The sequence below is a fragment of the Lethenteron reissneri genome, chromosome 27 (genome assembly GCF_015708825.2).
Source record: "Lethenteron reissneri isolate LAM-NWPU_2019-01 chromosome 27, ASM1570882v1, whole genome shotgun sequence".
Taxonomy (NCBI): Eukaryota; Metazoa; Chordata; class Hyperoartia; order Petromyzontiformes; family Petromyzontidae; genus Lethenteron; species Lethenteron reissneri.
Window position 1 is genome coordinate 5138656 of NC_083805.1, and position 18040 is coordinate 5156695.

General features: G+C 43.4%; 1 protein-coding gene across 1 annotated transcript in view; it reads right to left on the bottom strand.

Annotated features, from left to right (window-relative positions):
• LOC133348266 (uncharacterized) overlaps window positions 1-18040 on the bottom strand; it is a 67803-nt gene that overhangs the window by 46533 nt on the left and 3230 nt on the right. The window contains exons 2-3 of the mRNA XM_061560986.1: window positions 12535-12621; window positions 4265-4380 (exon numbers count right to left, since the gene is read on the bottom strand). Of these exons, the coding sequence (XP_061416970.1) occupies window positions 4265-4380; window positions 12535-12621 (203 nt within the window). The remainder of the gene's footprint in view (window positions 1-4264; window positions 4381-12534; window positions 12622-18040) is intronic.

The following is an 18040-nucleotide window of genomic DNA, read 5'->3' on the forward strand; positions in this document are numbered from 1 at the left end:
TCTACTCGACTAGCGGTGCAACGCAGCGCACAGCGAGGCCGAGATAAAGAGCATTATTCTAACGCTCATAAATACATATGCAGAGTATACAGTATATTTTATTCAACATGAATTTTTCTTGATTGAGAAAAATTGCATTTTTCTTTAAACCCATTTCAATCCAAAATTGAATAATAACGTTTAGATCTTTGTCAATCCACTGCTCACTGATGGCCTCGACTACATGCTCCGTTGGTCATAGGCGTTGCTTGACCATACTTATCCACACTTATCAGTGTGGACCAATCTGTATACCACTTGCCACCCCATCGTGGCAGAGAATTTAATTCAGGTTGGCTGGGTTCATAGCAAAATGTGTGAACCACTGTGCCACCAATCCCATCCCAAATAAAAGAAACAACATTCAAGAAAAAATGAAATGTACTTTGTATGTGACCAAAATGTTACACGTCTTAAAAGCGTCACATTGTTGGTCTTGATTCACAGATCTCCCAGTGAGGCAGTTCAAAACTATGGATATGCTTCTTAAATCCCTCCACTTGCTACCCCACCCATCTTTGTCTATCCAGAAGTATGAATGGGTCCACAGTAGGGTGTGTCACGCACGAGTGCTGGGATGACATGCGAGTACTCCCACTTGTTGCAAGAGGTTCACCAACTTGTAAGACTCGGCTCCTCCCACCCTCAATCAGTATATATAAAAATACGGTTTTCTTGCAATTTCTCTCACTTGATACAGCTATCGTGCTGTGACTGTTCCACCTGAAGACGGAAGCTTGTGTTGCCTCCGAAACGTCGTGATTTTTATTTTATTTTGATTTTACCTTTATTCATTAAAAATGTTTACCTACGTGACTTTACCGAAAAAACCTAAGAATATGAATATTGGAAGACTCGGTCAAAAGAGCAATCTAAACGGCCTCCCTAGAGCTTCCATTCGTGGGAGGCTGCTATAGACCAGTGGTTTTTAACCTGGGGTGCACTCACCCCCTGGGGGTACGAGATGTCCTTTATCTCCATTGGTGTTGGACCAGATGACGCCAAAAGGCGTCAGACTAGGCTCTAAGAAAAGCTGTCTCTCGGGTGTGGACCAATCAACTTCAAGGACAGTGCATATCATTATCAGAGTTGTTTCTTTTTGTTTGCATTTTGACTGCCTGTGTTGTGGTTATTGCAAACATGATGCCTTGTATAAAGGAGTCAGTTTTTGTACCAGTTTAAAGGGTAAAAACCTACTACTATATTTTGCCACTGGTAAAGGAGATGTCTCATAGTGTAAATCAACCCGAGGTTGGCAACTGATCGCTCAGGTGGGGAAACAGGCTCTGTAGATTCACGAGGAAACGTTCTACTTGTATTTCCGTTTCAGATGTCTGACCCGATTTGTTCAGGAAATAACGCTTGGACTGTTCAGGCACCTTCGGGAGTAAATCCCACGACATATAAACAAATAACAACAACGTTCCAGCCGTTTGTCCATCCGCTGCTGGGTATGGCACACATTGGTTTGTGCCTTGCGTCGTGAACTCAATGACCCGAGTATGACTCCAGGCCACGGCTAATGTCAGTGGGCGAGTGATGTCACAACCGATCCTGGGTCTCTCTCTCTCTTCACGAACCCACACTGCGTGGCACGAGCAGTGTGGGTTCGCACAACCACCATGGAGCGCATGACATTCATCCAGCAGCGGATTGGCAACGGGATTACTTTTTTAGAATAACGCACAAAGAATAACTGGCAAACGCACTGGCGTACTCGTTTGCAAGATATTCAAGCGGCGGGGGAATTTATACGATGACGTATTTCTAAGAAATGTCACACATGCAAATTAAGGTGTTTAAAGTTAGGCAAGATAAGGGTGGAGACGCTGGCATAGTGATCGGCAGCAGCAGCAGCATCACACTCCACCGACTTCATTTGTGAGCCGCAGATTACATCAGCTGTGAGTGGACAATATCTTGAACGAGTTTTCACCAGCCTACACTGACCAGCGTGGTGAAGTACTGTACACCGTAATATAAAAAAGAACCCGTGACCGACACGGCAAAGGGTTCGCCGATGACAAGCATTGTTAACTTTTGAATGCTTTTGCACGAAAGTAATGCACAAACTTTAAGCCGAGTAAAATCTACCCAACCTACGGGCTGTAATTGTTGGGGGCCTCCAAATGGGGGAAAAAAGACATGGTTTTTCGATTGTTATATTTCTCAGTATAGACTGGGCTATACGTGGGCCAGACGTAATCTCTCTCTAGCCCTTTTAGGGACTGTCCATCAACTCAGCCATCGTCATGAGTCGTCTACATCAGAGGTCGCGGCAACCAAAACAACAAGAAGAGAGTTGAACACGTTGTAGTCTTCTGCGGCCAATAGTATCCATAATAGAGGTTTTTGGGGGCAGGACCGAAACAGGAAGAGGATATCTTCTCCACAGCTCTGGCTGGCGCCTGATGATGCCGGTTGTAATTACCGGCGAAACGTCGCGCTCGAATGGTAAATGTCGTGGGTTTACTCTCCGACACAACCGGCGTGCTGTACTAGTAACGAAGTGGCACGTTTTGTTTACGTGACAAACCTTACTAATTGGCAGTGGCGGGTTTAACGACGCATTTATATTTACGTGATCCAACCCAAAAACCTCTGTTATGGATAACAATAAAAGGCATTTTTGTTTGAAATTCGGTAAAAAAAATACCCCTCAATATTTCAAATGCGTGTGAATTAGAGACGGCCCTTAAAAAAATAGCGTCAAGAAGTAGTCGATTACAGAGCCACATGCGTCTCTGGAGCCGCAGGTCGCCGACCCAGGATCTACATTTGAAGACATGACGTAACGAGCAACAGTAACAACTCTGCTCTTAAGGCCAGTTACACGTAGCGATTCGTGTTTAGACACCCCACGAAACTAATTGGGGGAAATTATATGAGGACGTGGAACTTCAAAGCCTCTACCCGTCTCCCACCAATCCCAAGAGACGTATTAAATACAGGGTGCTTAAAAAAAAATGTTAACGCTTTCGAGAATTTCCAACAACGCCACAGGAAATAGTGCCGCCTTCGGGCTCTGGAGACCACCTGGAGAAGATTCTAGGCACGTGTTGACAACGATGGCGAACAAAGTGGAGACCCTTTGACTTTTTGAAGCGGTCAACATACATTTGATTTTCACGTTACAGTGTATTATCCGTTCTTTTCCCATTAAAAACGATAGTCCCGTATAAGTGTGTAAACATTTTTTTTTGCCATTGCCTTTCGCGCCGCCCATCGTTCATTCATTCACCTGTTGGAAAAACCAGTGAGTGGGGTGGCTAACTTTATTGACAACCAAACAGGCACGTGCGGTGCGCATTTTGGTGCGTGTCCATTTTTAAATCCTTTATATTAAGTTCGCTTGCTTGCTTGCGTGCTTGCTTGCTTGCTTACGACCGTGCAAATTTTTCGGTCGTTTTTTAACCCACTTCCCGTGATCCAATCGAGCTGACATTTTCCACACAGACTCGTTGTGCTTGACAATTAATTTTCGTGAAAAAATGTTTCCAAAATTTTACACTGTTTAGGGGAAAAAATGTAAATATTTAATTACCAATTGCTTAATGCTGGCAGACAATCATCTGACCCATAGGTGGCAGCCATCTCAAGCCAGAGGACGAGAGGACTCTAGCCGCCACGCATATAAAGGATTTAGAGTGAAAAACTTTGTTTTTACGGGTTCATTTTTAAGGGAGCTCGCCTCATCCTCTAGAACGCGGCACACTGCATAGGCTGTGTTAGGGCTGAACGATTAATCGATTTCAAATCGAAATCGCGATTTGAAGCAATGCGATTAGCAAATCGAAAAGGCTGCGATTTTTTTGCGTCCTATTACTTTCTTATTGGAATTGTTACATTTGTATTATTATTATAACTTTATTTATTATAATAACGATTGTTCTATGTTTGATTGTTCCGTTTCAGTCAAACCATGTTAATAAATACACGTTGGAAGCAATTCCTATCTTTCAAGTTCTCGTCCTTGCATTAGAATATATAGAGCAGTTCATATTTTGATGGTATCACGTGGTAATGCTCCATCACATGTTTTAAATCTATTACACATTTCAAATTGAACTGAAGCTTGACTTTAAAAAATGTAATCGCAAATCAAATCGCATTCGCAATATCTGCCAGAAAGATCGCAAGTTAGATATTTCCCCCAAAATCGTTCAGCCCTCGCTTGTGTGCACGGTGTGCAAATGCGGGAGCGCGCGCGCGCCGCGTGGAATACTTTTTATTAAGAGAAGAAGACGATGCTGGCCAGCACAGGTGGAGCAAGTTGCTCGCTGCTCCACGCACTGCGAGAAGCAACCTTGAGAGAAGCATCTTCGCGGTGGGGGTCATGCCCTGGCGAGACACACACAGAGCGAGCAAAGGGGGGAACGACCAACGATCACCGTGGCGCAGAGTCATTTACAGCGCTGAGCCGGTTGGTGGGAATTCCACGTTCCTATGGCCGGGAGGAGGGGTGGGCGAGACTCCCCGTAGGACAAGCAAACAATGTTGAGTTCCCCACTTTAATGTGTACGAACTAGATATATTTTAAAGCATATTATCGCTCGAACCCCGGTAAGAGGGATGATGATGAGGATGCGCCGAGGCGGCTCCCAGCGATGATTTGAACTCGCAACCTTCCCGATTGTGAACCCGCTTTACACCCCCCCGCTTCCCACGGCGTTGAGCCACCTGGCCAACCCATTCATTGTTACGAAACCACCCGATAGGCACAAACAGCGAAGCAAACGGTCCAAAACGCTCTGAAACATCGAGAGCAACGCTCGAAACAAAGAAGGCGAGAAATTGACCGCACGCACACACACACACAAAGAGCGAGAGAGAGAGAGAAAAAGTTAAGAAATGCGGGGGGACAACCAAACTGCAACGGAAACAAAGCGACAACAACAACAACAAAAATCACAACCTGTGCAACGAACGCGACTTGAGGTCGGGCAGCCCCGGAGCCGATAGTGTCTTGCAAAGGTGGGGGGGGGGGGGGGGGGAGCTTGGAGATGATGGAGCTGTGCGGTTTGTACGAAGCTGTGTGAGGCCGGGCGAAGAGGAGAATGTGGTTACGCGAGAGCGAGGAGGAGTGGAGCCGAGCCCGGTGGCTGTACCGGGGTGTGGGGGAGTTGGGAATTAAGTGTGGGGAGGGAGTGTTGGGGAGGGGGGGGGTGGTAAACCCAGGGCGGTTCGCTGCGTGGTGGGGAGGGAGGGTGGGTGGTGGGATGGCGAGGAGGTTTCTAGTTGACTGCGTCACCCATTCCATCACCAACATCGCCTCTGTCTGGCTCAGCAACAAGGGGGGCTGTCGCTTTGTTTTGTCGGCGCAGAATTCCATCTTGGGACCTCTCCGCCCTCTCATCCCTCCCTCCTCGAATCCCTCCCCCGGCTCATCCCTCCACCCATCGCGATCTCCACCCCCTACCACCACCACCTCCTCCTCCTCCCACCCGCGACAACACAACTCCAGCAGGAAAAAAAAGACAACGCTGTTCACCCGTGAGCCGTGTTCTTCAACAAAAGATGAAAACGGCGAAGATGCGTGGAATTTTGATCGAGCGAGAGAGAGCAAACACGCCGGATCAAGAGACACCGCGCGAAGTTTAATTGCGTTTCATAAACTATTGACGAAGGGACATTGCCCGAAACGTCACCCATTGTGCACGGTTTCTTTTGTTTCATAGACAATGTAATTGACGGTTGCTGTGCCTATACACCACTGCAGACGCGGTATCACGCGAAGCTCAAATTGCATGAAAGTAGCAAGGAGGATTGGTGGGACAGGCAGGGCACTTGAACAACTCGGAGGAGGAGCGATGAATGAGGATGGTCGAGACGTCCCAAAGGACGACCCGTCAGGAGCTGCGGCGATGAAATCAGTTCGCGTGAAGGTGCTTGTGGTGGATTATATAACGTTAAGAGGTGGGGCCGGCGGCTTGGGAAGGGGGGCTCTTGTCCAGTAGTGGATTGAGCATGGCTGCTGATGGTGACGCTGCGACACCCTCCAATGCTCGCGGACAGACGCGGCAAAGCATATACACTCACTGTATTTTCCGTGAAGCAATTACGTGTAAAAAGTTGGCATTTGCGCAATTTCTTGAATTTCCTGGCAGAATAACTTTACGTCTCAAGCACTGTAACTGAAGTCAAACTGACTTGAGCTGGAGAACGGTCAAAAATGTTTAATGGAGTGATGTATTGGTTGTGATTACACCCTATAGAGACCTCTTGTCAGATGGCTGAAATTCCCTAATGCGGTATTTCTCTAATCATAATAATACGATCGGATTATTGGAAGATGTTTGCTTTCATCATCGTCATAATCCTACTGATGTTGCAATCGAAACATAACTTCTTAGATTAATGTGTCTCGCCCTTAATAGACTTGACTGTAGGACTGATGTGTGTTTATTAAAATATCTTTGCCCGTAATTTCTCGACTAACTTTGGATGCAAAAGTAGTACACTGTACAATGACGACCCATGTGTAAGCGATAGACTTCCTGTGTACACGGCCGAAGAAGCGAAGTTTATAAAAAAAAAAAAATTTTCATGAATTTATGGTTTACATTATATTATCATGGCTAGATCATGTGGTATATTGCTTACACAATGCTTTGTATATTATTATTTGGTTCTTTCGGTTAAGTCACGTCTAAAGATAAAATAATAAATAAAATTAAATAATAGCATACGACGTTTCGATTGCAACACAAGCAATCATCATCAGGTATAATGAAATAGCGACATAAAATCTAACCAGAAAACTATAGACAGACATATTAGCAGACAGATATCACCAAGATACATAGAGGGAGCAACACAGGAACCAGAGAGGGGTGATCATCTCTGTGGGGTGGCCTTAAATAGACAGAGGGGGGAGGAGGCAGAGAGAGGGAGGGGGTTAGAGAAAACATTTGCATATCAATGAGTGGTCCAAAAACAAGGTTCTGCAAGTGCGATGACACGGCAAGCAAGTCTGAAAATCAGAAGGACAAACTAAAATTCAATAACCTAGCAAAATATCGAAATGTAATGTAATACAACACAGAGAGTCGGTCAACACACAATTAACGCATAGCCTGGTTGATTACGTATTTCAAAGATTGCTAAGTTAGAATTTAAGTGTGAACATTCCAAAGAGAAGACACAGGCAGAGAGAAGAGAGAGAGAAAAAAGGATAAGCTCAAAACTTCCCCGTAGAAGTGGTTCAATCTTAACTTTAGAACTTTCGTGACTGCAGTAAATGATTATTTGGTTCTTTCGGTTAAGTCACGTCTAAAGATAAAATAATAAATTAAATTAAATAATAGCATACGACGTTTCGATTGCAACACAAGCAATCATCATCAGGTATAATGAAATAGCGACATAAAATCTAACCAGAAAACTATAGACAGACATATTAGCAGACAGATATCACCAAGATACATAGAGGGAGCAACACAGGAACCAGAGAGGGGTGATCATCTCTGTGGGGTGGCCTTAAATAGACAGAGGGGGGAGGAGGCAGAGAGAGGGAGGGGGTTAGAGAAAACATTTGCATATCAATGAGTGGTCCAAAAACAAGGTTCTGCAAGTGCGATGACACGGCAAGCAAGTCTGAAAATCAGAAGGACAAACTAAAATTCAATAACCTAGCAAAATATCGAAATGTAATGTAATACAACACAGAGAGTCGGTCAACACACAATTAACGCATAGCCTGGTTGATTACGTATTTCAAAGATTGCTAAGTTAGAATTTAAGTGTGAACATTCCAAAGAGAAGACATCGTTAATTGTGTGTTGACCGACTCTCTGTGTTGTATTACATTACATTTCGATATTTTGCTAGGTTATTGAATTTTAGTTTGTCCTTCTGATTTTCAGACTTGCTTTCCGTGTCATCGCACTTGCAGAACCTTGTTTTTGGACCACTCATTGATATGCAAATGTTTTCTCTAACCCCCTCCCTCTCTCTGCCTCCTCCCCCCTCTGTCTATTTAAGGCCACCCCACAGAGATGATCACCCCTCTCTGGTTCCTGTGTTGCTCCCTCTATGTATCTTGGTGATATATGTCTGCTAATATGTCTGTCTATAGTTTTCTGGTTAGATTTTATGTCGCTATTTCATTATACCTGATGATGATTGCTTGTGTTGCAATCGAAACGTCGTATGCTATTATTTAATGTAATTTATTATTTTATCTTTAGACATGACTTAACCGAAAGAACCAAATAATCATTTACTGCAGTCACGAAAGTTCTAAAATTAAGATTGCTTTGTATATTTACAAATGAGTGCCATTGCATGTGGAAATTGTGTCAAGAATTTATTCAGGTGCTGGTCCAAACATTACCTATTCATGTATTCAGAAGAGGGATATGAGAGATATAGGACAGATGTATTCAAAATAAAGTTTTCGGACAGAGATACAAGAGAGGCATAGTCAGCCAAAGTTGGAAAATTACTCCAGGAGAAAATGGCTTACTCTTGTGAACAACATCATCTTAACTTACCTTCTTTCACTCCTTTTAACCCATTTCTTCTCCATAGAGTCCATGAGAGTCCAGTTTACCATGGCCCATGGGAGTCCAGCTTACCATGGAAGTCCAGTTTACCATGGAAGTTCTGTTTACCCTAGCCCACGTGAGTCCAGTTTACCATGGAAGTCCAGGTTACCATGGCCCATGGGAGTCCAGTTTACCATTGACGTCCAGTTTATCATGGAAGTCCAGTTTACCATGGCCCATGGGAGTCCAGTTTACCATTGACGTCCAGTTTATCATGGAAGTCTAGTTTACCATGGACGTCCAGTTTATCATGGAAGTCCAGTTTACCATGGCCCATGGGAGTCCAGTTTACCATGGAAGACCAGTTTATCATGGAAGTCCAGTTTACCATGGCCCATGGGAGTCCAGTTTACCATGGAAGACCAGTTTATCATGGAAGTCCAGTTTACCATGGCCCATCAGAGTCCGGTTTACCATGGAAGACCAGTTTATTATGCAAGTCCAGTTTACCGTGGAAGTTCTGTTTACCATGGCCCACGAGAGTCTAGTTTACCATGGAAGTCTAGTTTACCATGGCCTATGGGAGTCCAGTTTACAGTGGAAGTCATGTTTACCATGGCAGTCCAGTTTACCATGGCCCACGGCAGTCCAGTTGACCATGGCCCATGGGAGTCCAGTTTACTGTGGAAGTTCAGTTTACCATGAAAGTCCAGTTTACCCTGGGTCAAGCCCGTCCTACTACTATTCAATGCCCCTGCCCCCATCTACGACCAGGCCTACCCCAACCCCTTATTAACCACTTCTACCTTTCTCATGTTACCATAACTGCTGTACACCACCGCTCTTAATAATCCTACTCTTTCTCTCAACCACTAGCATCTTACGTACAATCGTACAACGGTTGTAAAGCGACTTGGAATACGGTGCTGCTATATGAATCTCGATAAGATAAGATACGATGTTTAACGTCCACTGTAAAGCAGATGGCGCATAGTATATTTTTACGGTTATCGCACTCACAGCATTTATCAGGGCGGCTGCTATATTCTAACCGTGAACCCCTGCAATGAGCTACAACTGGGGAACGTCACCGCTCTTGTATACAAGATAGCAATAGGAGAGATGCACGATGCAGATGATAATTATAAGCAGTAGAGACGGTGTATTTGCGGAGAGAGAGCCGTAAGAGCCACGTGAGAGAAATATTCACTATAGCAATATGAGAGAAATGTGATGACATGTGAAAAGATGTATTCAGAATGGACGTGGATGACAGAGAATTGAAATAGATGTAGTCAGCAGATATTTAATATATATTTTTAAAGGTATGACAGAAGATAAATATGAGATATGTATTCTGGTAAGATTGTAAGTTAGACATTTTGTAGAAATAAAATACATGCAGTGCTGTGCTCACAAGATGAATTGTTGCTGAAGTTCACCCAAGTCACCTTCCCCCAACGACCCCTCTTGTTACAAGACTCTAAACTTACCTCCTGGACAAGATGGTTTAACCTAATTATATCATACAGTCATGTGAAATAATTACGCTAATTCGTTTAATGTTAAAGCCACAGAGGGCCATTTTTAATAGGACGTTTGAGTGATGCCACAGGCTGGATTAAATCAGCTTTTGGGCCATATTTGACCTGAGGATCATAGTTTTGGGCAACTCTGAATTAAAGAGTCTGTAAATGAACGCTGCGTTGTAAATTTGCTTATAGACGTAGGCTTTAGTACCCAAAAACTAATTCAGTGCATTTTGAGTGCTGAGGGTGTCTTCTGCTAACTGGAGTGGGTCTGATTTGTGAATGCAGTCATTTGTAATGGACTTCCTTAATTAAATATCCGTCTAGCTGCCAGGCAACAAGAGTCAATGCAGAGGGTGATTTGGTCAACTGATGGTCTTTATATATATCCAGTACTAGCGGGAAGTACCCGGCGTTGCCCGGGCGAAAAAGACACACACACACATCGACTGACATACATACAAGATTCTAGTTTTGAAGCTTTCGTGACTGCAAGGATTCATACTCTTAGTTCTTTCGGTAAAGTCACGTAGGTAAAAAATGAAATAAAAATTAATACAAATAAAATAAAAATCACGACGTTTCGTTTCGTTTGTGTTGCCTCCGAAACGTCGTGATTTTTATTTTCGCGTGACGTGAGCAAACGAAACAAGTGAAATGCGTTGAAGAAAGAAGCGAGAATGAGTCTACATCATAGAGACACCAGTACGCTCACTGAAGTTAAGAAGCAGGATACAGACTACATTATAGACTGGCAGTACGCTGGCTCAATTTAATAAGCATTGCTACAGGTCACATAATAAACTGGCAATACGGTCACCAGCTTAAAAAGCAGGCGACAGTCTAGAATCAGGGGTGGGGAACACGTCCGGCCCGCAGGCCGTATGAGGCCCGCAAAATCATTTGGTGTGGCCCTGCCAAGGCAACCGCAGGCGGGACTCGAAATTCAATAAATCTAGGAGCAAACCTGGAAAAGCAGTTGCGAGTAGCAACATCATCATCAATACCAGCTAACATCACACGCCTCGCCAAAGAGAAGCAGTTCCAGCCATCACATTGGGAGTGAGTTAATTAAATGTTTGACCAAATATAACGGGCTAATTTTTAAGTTGATAATTTTGTATGGCCCGCGAATGATGTTATAAATATCCAAATGGCCCTTGGCAGAAAAAATGTTCCCCACCCCTGGCTCTAGATAATAGACTGCCAGTACACTCACCGAGGTAAAGAAGCAGGCAACAGTCTACATTATAGACTGGCATACACTCACACAGCCTAATATCAATATGTACATTGTACATAATAGACTGGCAGTGCACTGACTTTAATTAATAAGCAGGCAACAGGCCACATTATAGACTGCCAGTACACTGGCCCAGCTTGATAAAAAAGTCTACAGTCTACATAAGAGACTGCCAGTACACTCACCTTACTTAATAACCACGCAACAGTCGACAGTATAGACTGTCAGTACACTCAGTGCTATCAAGAAGCAGGCTGCAGTGTACATAAGTGGAAGTTTTGTGTAGTTTAAAAGTGTAATTATATTTGTACAAATGTATTTAGTACTCACATTAAATATTTCATTGAAATTTGTCTATGTACGTGACGGTAACGAAAGTAGCAATGTACGTGACGTGAGCGAAAGTTTCAAAGAAGAAGGGAAATTAATGCGGTGAAAGAGTAAGAGTACATTAATCAAGCACGTTGACGATGTTTTTGCTGCCATGTGATTTTGTAAATTGGCCGCGAGCAAAAGGCTAAAATGAATTAAGGGGGTGGGTGGCCAGCACCACGCCCGACCGCCTTTGTCTCCACAGTGGCGATGTTTACACACCGCACCAGGTACTCATTTAAGGCTGAGTCGATCTAGGGGAAGCCCAGTACCGGTTGAGATAATCGTCACTGGTGTTGGCCGTGAGCGGGAATCGAACCCGGGTCGCCAGGTTCATAGCGCAGCGCGCTAACCGCTACACACACATGGACTGACACACATACAGCGACTCACACACAAATGGACTATTACACACACACTTGGAGATAAATGTAAACAAAGTAATAATATTCTTAGGTTTTTTCGGTAAAGTCACGTAGGTAAAAAAATTATAATTAATAAAAAGTAAAATAAAATAAAAATCACGACGTTTCGGAGGCAACACAAGCTTCCGTCTTCAGGTGGAACAGTCACAGCACGATAGATGTATCAAGTGTACTAATAGTTCTTGATATAAAGTCCTGCTCATGACAGGAAAGTTCGTGGGGGAAACAGACACAATGGCTGTACTTTGGTGTCTTAAGGAAATGAAATAGAACAGTGCCCAGTGGGGAAAAAATCGTGTTACGTAGTGCATATTTACTGTCATTAAACATTGGTGAATGTCTATGCTGTATTATGGAAAGAGAAAAACCAGTAATACAAGTGAGAGAAACTAACATATATGTATGTTTGAAGGTAGCCGTCAATCCGCGTGACTTACCTTGTACAGGGTATCGACGCGAATGACAATTTCTCTCCCCCCACCACCAATCGACGAATCGCGCTTGTGCGTTGCTGGGGGCAACTCCTGGGCAGCAAAAATAGAAATACCACTAAATAGTAAAACAATAAGTTGTTTGAAGTTGACGAATGGGGAATTGAAATAGCGCTGGCTCCGTACGAAGCTGATGGCCGTGGTACCTGGCTACATTTTTTTTAAACGTGAACCCGCCGGGTTTGCGAGCCAAATTCTTCGCAAGTTTCGGTCACACACACACAGACACGGACGGACAGACAGACAATGACATTTATATTTCGATGTAAAGCTTTCGTGACTGCAGGGAGCATATTCTTGGTTATTTCGGTAAAGTCACGTAGAAGGGAAACAATAAAATGATAAAATAAAAAAAATAATTCTCACGACGTTTCGATTGCAACACAAGCAATTATCATCAGGTGTCAAAACCACAGCAAGACATTCATAGGTAAGAAAAAAAAATATTCCAAGGACACCAGCGAATACTACTGCTTTCACTAACTTTGAAAAGAAAACCCCAAGTTGATTCTTATACGATTCGTACAGTGATCATATCACATTTACCAAACTGTCTTCCCGACAGACCTGTTCTTCACCTGAGGACGGCTGCTTGCGTTGTGGCCGAAACGTCGTGAGAATTATTTTATTATGTTTAATTTGTATTATTTTATTATTTCCCTTCTACGTGACTTTACCGAAAGAACCAAGAAGATTAATCCCTGCAGTCACGAAAGCTTTAAATCGAAAAATTAACAGCAATGTCTTTTGCTCGTGCCATTGCCGGTAGAAGGTGCCTCCAATAGAAGGCCCCTCTAGATTATACTGGGTGGCCCAGATGTCTTGTGTCCCCCCTCCCCTCCCCATGTATTGACCCCGATTTTTTTTAATCATTTGCATATTCATTTCTGCTTTAAATAAAACCTTAAACAAAAATACGAAGCATTAGATAACTCATGGGGGGGGGGGGGGTGTCACAAGACATGTGAACCAACCGTGGATATAGTATTTTGGCCTTCTCTTTCACACCGGCCAGGCTCATCGGAAGCTGTGGGGCTGTGGGTATGGGGCCGTCCATAAATGACGTCACGCACCTGAGAGGGAGGGGGGGGGGTCAGACATTTGTGTGCGCAACTTTAAATAAATATAGAATTGTTATAACAACACTAATTGTTATGACAACACTCCTACAACATCTGAGTGCAGCGCCACATTAAATACGCACTACAATGACAATAGTTTAAAGCGATTTGAAGAATGTTTTATTAAAAAAATGGAACTATGGTTTGGTGGGGGGCAGAGCTTTGTGACGTCATATTTGAGGGTGGGTCTGACTTTTTGTGACGCCATGTGACGAGGGGGGGGGGGGGGAGGTCAAAAATCGTCCAAAATCGCGTGACGTCATTTATGGACGCCCCCTACAGTATACCCATACCTTACCTCATCACACGCGACCCAGCGATTGGTTAACTGCGATGTGCTCATTTGTACCGGGTATTACAAACATACAAACCTGGCCATTATTTCAATGTCCGTGACAGGAGATCGAATACCAACCAATGACCTCTGTATTGTCAGTCCAGTTGTGCTAACCATTACCCCACGGCAGCATTGACGTGTCATCCTCTCCCATAGAGTCTAATCGGATTGCTTCCCCCACAAGTAAAGCCAGAATTGAATGCGATTACAATACCGTAATCACATTATGGTAATCACTCTTTGACTCTCATCGAGATTTATATCAATCGAGATGCATGCAGTGTGCCAGAGTATCATACTTTCTTGCACATAGGGTACGTATTGTATGAAGAAAGTTAAAAAAGCAACGCTTAGCTGAAGGGAGACTCGAAGCTCACAGGGACATTAAAAGTCGGAGATCATTCAATACGATTACTTAAATAACATTCATACACTACTTCCCTGTACGTGCGTATGAAGTCACTACAAATGTATATTGTAACAAAAAAACCCCAGACAAACCGTACCACTTGTGCTAATCCTCAAGGATGTTTGAAGGACTGTAGGTGGCACCCCGCGCATGTTTCAACATGTGACGATCATGAAATCCGTGGCGCATGGCGGAAGTCTTGGGTGCAGCTGCGCATAACTTTGAAAAAATTAACCCGTAAAAACAAAGTTTTTCACTCTAAATCCTTTATATGCGTGGCGGCTAGAGTCCTCTCGTCCTCTGGCTTGAGATGGCTGCCACCTATGGGTCAGATGATTGTCTGCCAGCATTAAGCAATTGGTAATTAAATATTTAGTTTTTTTTCCCTAAACAGTGTAAAATTTTTGAAAAAAATTTTCACGAAAATTAATTGTCACGCACAACGAGTCTGTGTGGAAAATGTCAGCTCGATTGGATCACGGGAAGTGGGTTAAAAAACGACCGAAATTATTTGCACGGTCGTAAGCAAGCAAGCAAGCACGCAAGCACGTAAGCAAGCAAGCGAACTTAATATAAAGGATTTTTAAAAAATGCCTTCATTTCCAGTTGCCCTCGATACTGGATACTGGTTACGGTAAGTGTTGCATTTATTACCTCCGGGGAGCAGTTGTCGGGGCGGTTAGTGAATCTGGCGACCTCAACTTTAATTCCCAGCCGCAGCTAACAACGGCGTTGAGCGATATCTCAACCGAGCCAAGAGCCCTTCATCACCTGGAGCAATACACACTTTATGAATTGTGAAGTTTAGCCTCTGCGTAGAGACACCGCGCTTGCGGGCCTGTCTTGAGTGGTAGATTGACAAGAGGGCTAGAAATTACCTAATGTAATGAGCCAAGAATATCTGTGTGTAACGCGCGTGGCGTCACTCGACGTCGACCAGCCCCCCTCATTAATAATCATGAACAGGTGGGGTCCTCCACATCGACAGCCCCCCCCCCACCGTCATTAATAATCATGATCGGGTGACGTCACTCCGCATGAAGAAGGCGGAGCGGAAACGAAAATTTGTTTACGCAAATCAGCTTTCATTTTGAACTTTTTTTTATGGAAAGTAAAACTAAGAAAGAAATCAACGCAGCAACTAATATAACAAGCCAAAAAAGGCTGTGTGTGTGTCCCGCGCGTGACGTCACCCCACATGGGCCCCCCTCCTCATTAATAATCATGAGCTGAATAATTTTTCTATTTCATAATTCAGATTTACAGCAATATAAACCCGTCCTTGGACGGGCAAACAAGCTCGTTCAGATATATTACTCATTGAACATCAAGGAGCTGCCTTGATGTGGAAAATTAATCTTGAGTGTCTTAAATGCGTCGTAACAAATAAATAAGTACTGGATAGGGACGATCATGCCAGTCAGGTACTCAGCAAGAGGTGAGAGATCCGTGCACTGTCTTAAACAACCCACAATAACCAGCGCGGTGAAGTATGTTCACACCCCCCCCCCCTGTCACCGACGCACCTAAATCATGGCCTTGAGTACCCCAGCAGCTGTGGATTGGAAATTCGAGGTGGGTTCAACTCGGATGGCAAAGGAGCATGAGTTGTGACGGACACACGGGGGATGAGAGGACGCCTCCATAATTGAACCATTGCTTACGCAGAACACGCGGAACCTGACAGGGGAAAAAACAACTTGTTGAAAATGGTTTACGTAATTATCAGAAATAAATTGCAACATAATTGGTCTCGGCTCAGCAGAGAGGAGAGTGAACAGAGGAGAGAATTACGCAAATTTAATTCGTGCAATTACATTGGAGAAATATATTTAAATGGTCAAAGTATTATCTCTCGTAGATTTGCGGATAGCCTTGTCAATATAAACACCCCATTAATTACAGGCAATTATTTAATTAAATTACAAAAAAGGTTATATTTTTTTCAAATACAGGCATAACAAAAGCGATGGACAAAACCTGTACCGAACAAATGTGTTGCAGTGGCACAATTGCTAAACACTGTAGATCAGGCTGAAACCAATGGCACGATTTGAAGAAGTAAGCATGTGCATGCTGTAGCACTTTTTGAAAGTTGAACTTGATCACGAAAGCAGCATAATTATGTGCCTTGAGAAGTGTTCAATCGTTCCGCACTGAATCAGTGACAGAGCGCGACAAAGGGAACTGAACAAAAGATCAAAAGTGGGCAAAGAAGCAAAGCGAGATGGGAAGAGAACTTACCTCGATCAGGGTAAAATCGGAAATCAAATAAAAAATATTTACTGTTAAGGAAAGCAAGCGGGCTCGGGTAAGTACAAATTGCTAGAAAGGGTTATATGTGAAGGAGATGAATAGTGATGTATGGCCATTCCAAATGACATGTGCCCGAAAGGATGACGATCCTGGAGATGGAGTGATGAGATCAATTCACGTGCAAGAACGAGATGGATTACTGCATCGCAGACCCATTAGATATCCTCGCGGTGTGGAAAGGTCTTCATCCAGCAGCGGACAAACAATGGCTCACGACGATGATGATGATGACTTATCACTAGAGGCATTGATCATATCTCCTTTTCTATTCGGTCTGCTCCGACTGCTCCCCCGAAAAGTATACTTTGAGAGGAATTATCTGGACAAAAGAGGATTCTTCCATTCTAGATTTGAAGCTTTCGTGACTGCAAGAATTCATACTCTTAGTTCTTTCGGTAAAGTCACGTAGGTCACTTGATGCAGCTAATCTGGCTGTGACGGTCCCACCTGATGACGGAGATTTGTGTTGCCTCCGAAACGCCGTGATTTTCATTGTTTTATTTTTATTAATTTTTATTTCATTTTTTACCTACGTGACTTTACCGAAAGAACTAAGAGTAGGATTCTTCCAAGTGATTAGCACGGTTGGCTTCGTACAGCGCGAAGGGAGTTCAACAAAGATATATGACTTTTGAGCAACAGCATGATAATTGTGGCACTCAATTAAAATTTTAGAAAACCATTAAAATACTTAATCGGGAAAAATTAATGATGCGCGCGGATTATTTAATTATTAAACAAGCACACCTTGTCATCTGTAAAAGCTCCCCAAAAAAAACCCCTTGCAAAATCTAAACACAGCAAGAAAGCAATGTGGTTAGGCTGATTAGCAGAAACTAACAGCACATGGAAACGTCCAGCCCTTGTTCAATCCACTGCTGGATGAAGGCCTTACTTCAATACTGCTGGTCAGTGAGGGGGTTGGTGAAGGCGGTGGGAGGTGTGAGGAGGAACAAAAAACTAATTCGGATTTCCTGATAAAAAAATTTCTGCCGCCCGGAATTGAACTCACATCACTGGATGCCTCATCCCGTCGATCGCCGCCAACTGCAGTGCGACGAGCAAACGTAGTGAACTGCGCACGATGATGCTTCAAAAAAAATTAACCCGTAAAACAAAGTTTTTCACTATAAATCCTTGATATGCGTGGCATCGGTTTTATTTTATAATTCATTTCTGTTTTTCTTGAGTAAGAGTTTCATTTTTATCACATTGGTATTTTAAATTAAATATGAAATTTTTTTCCCCTAAAAAGTGGAAAATTGTGGA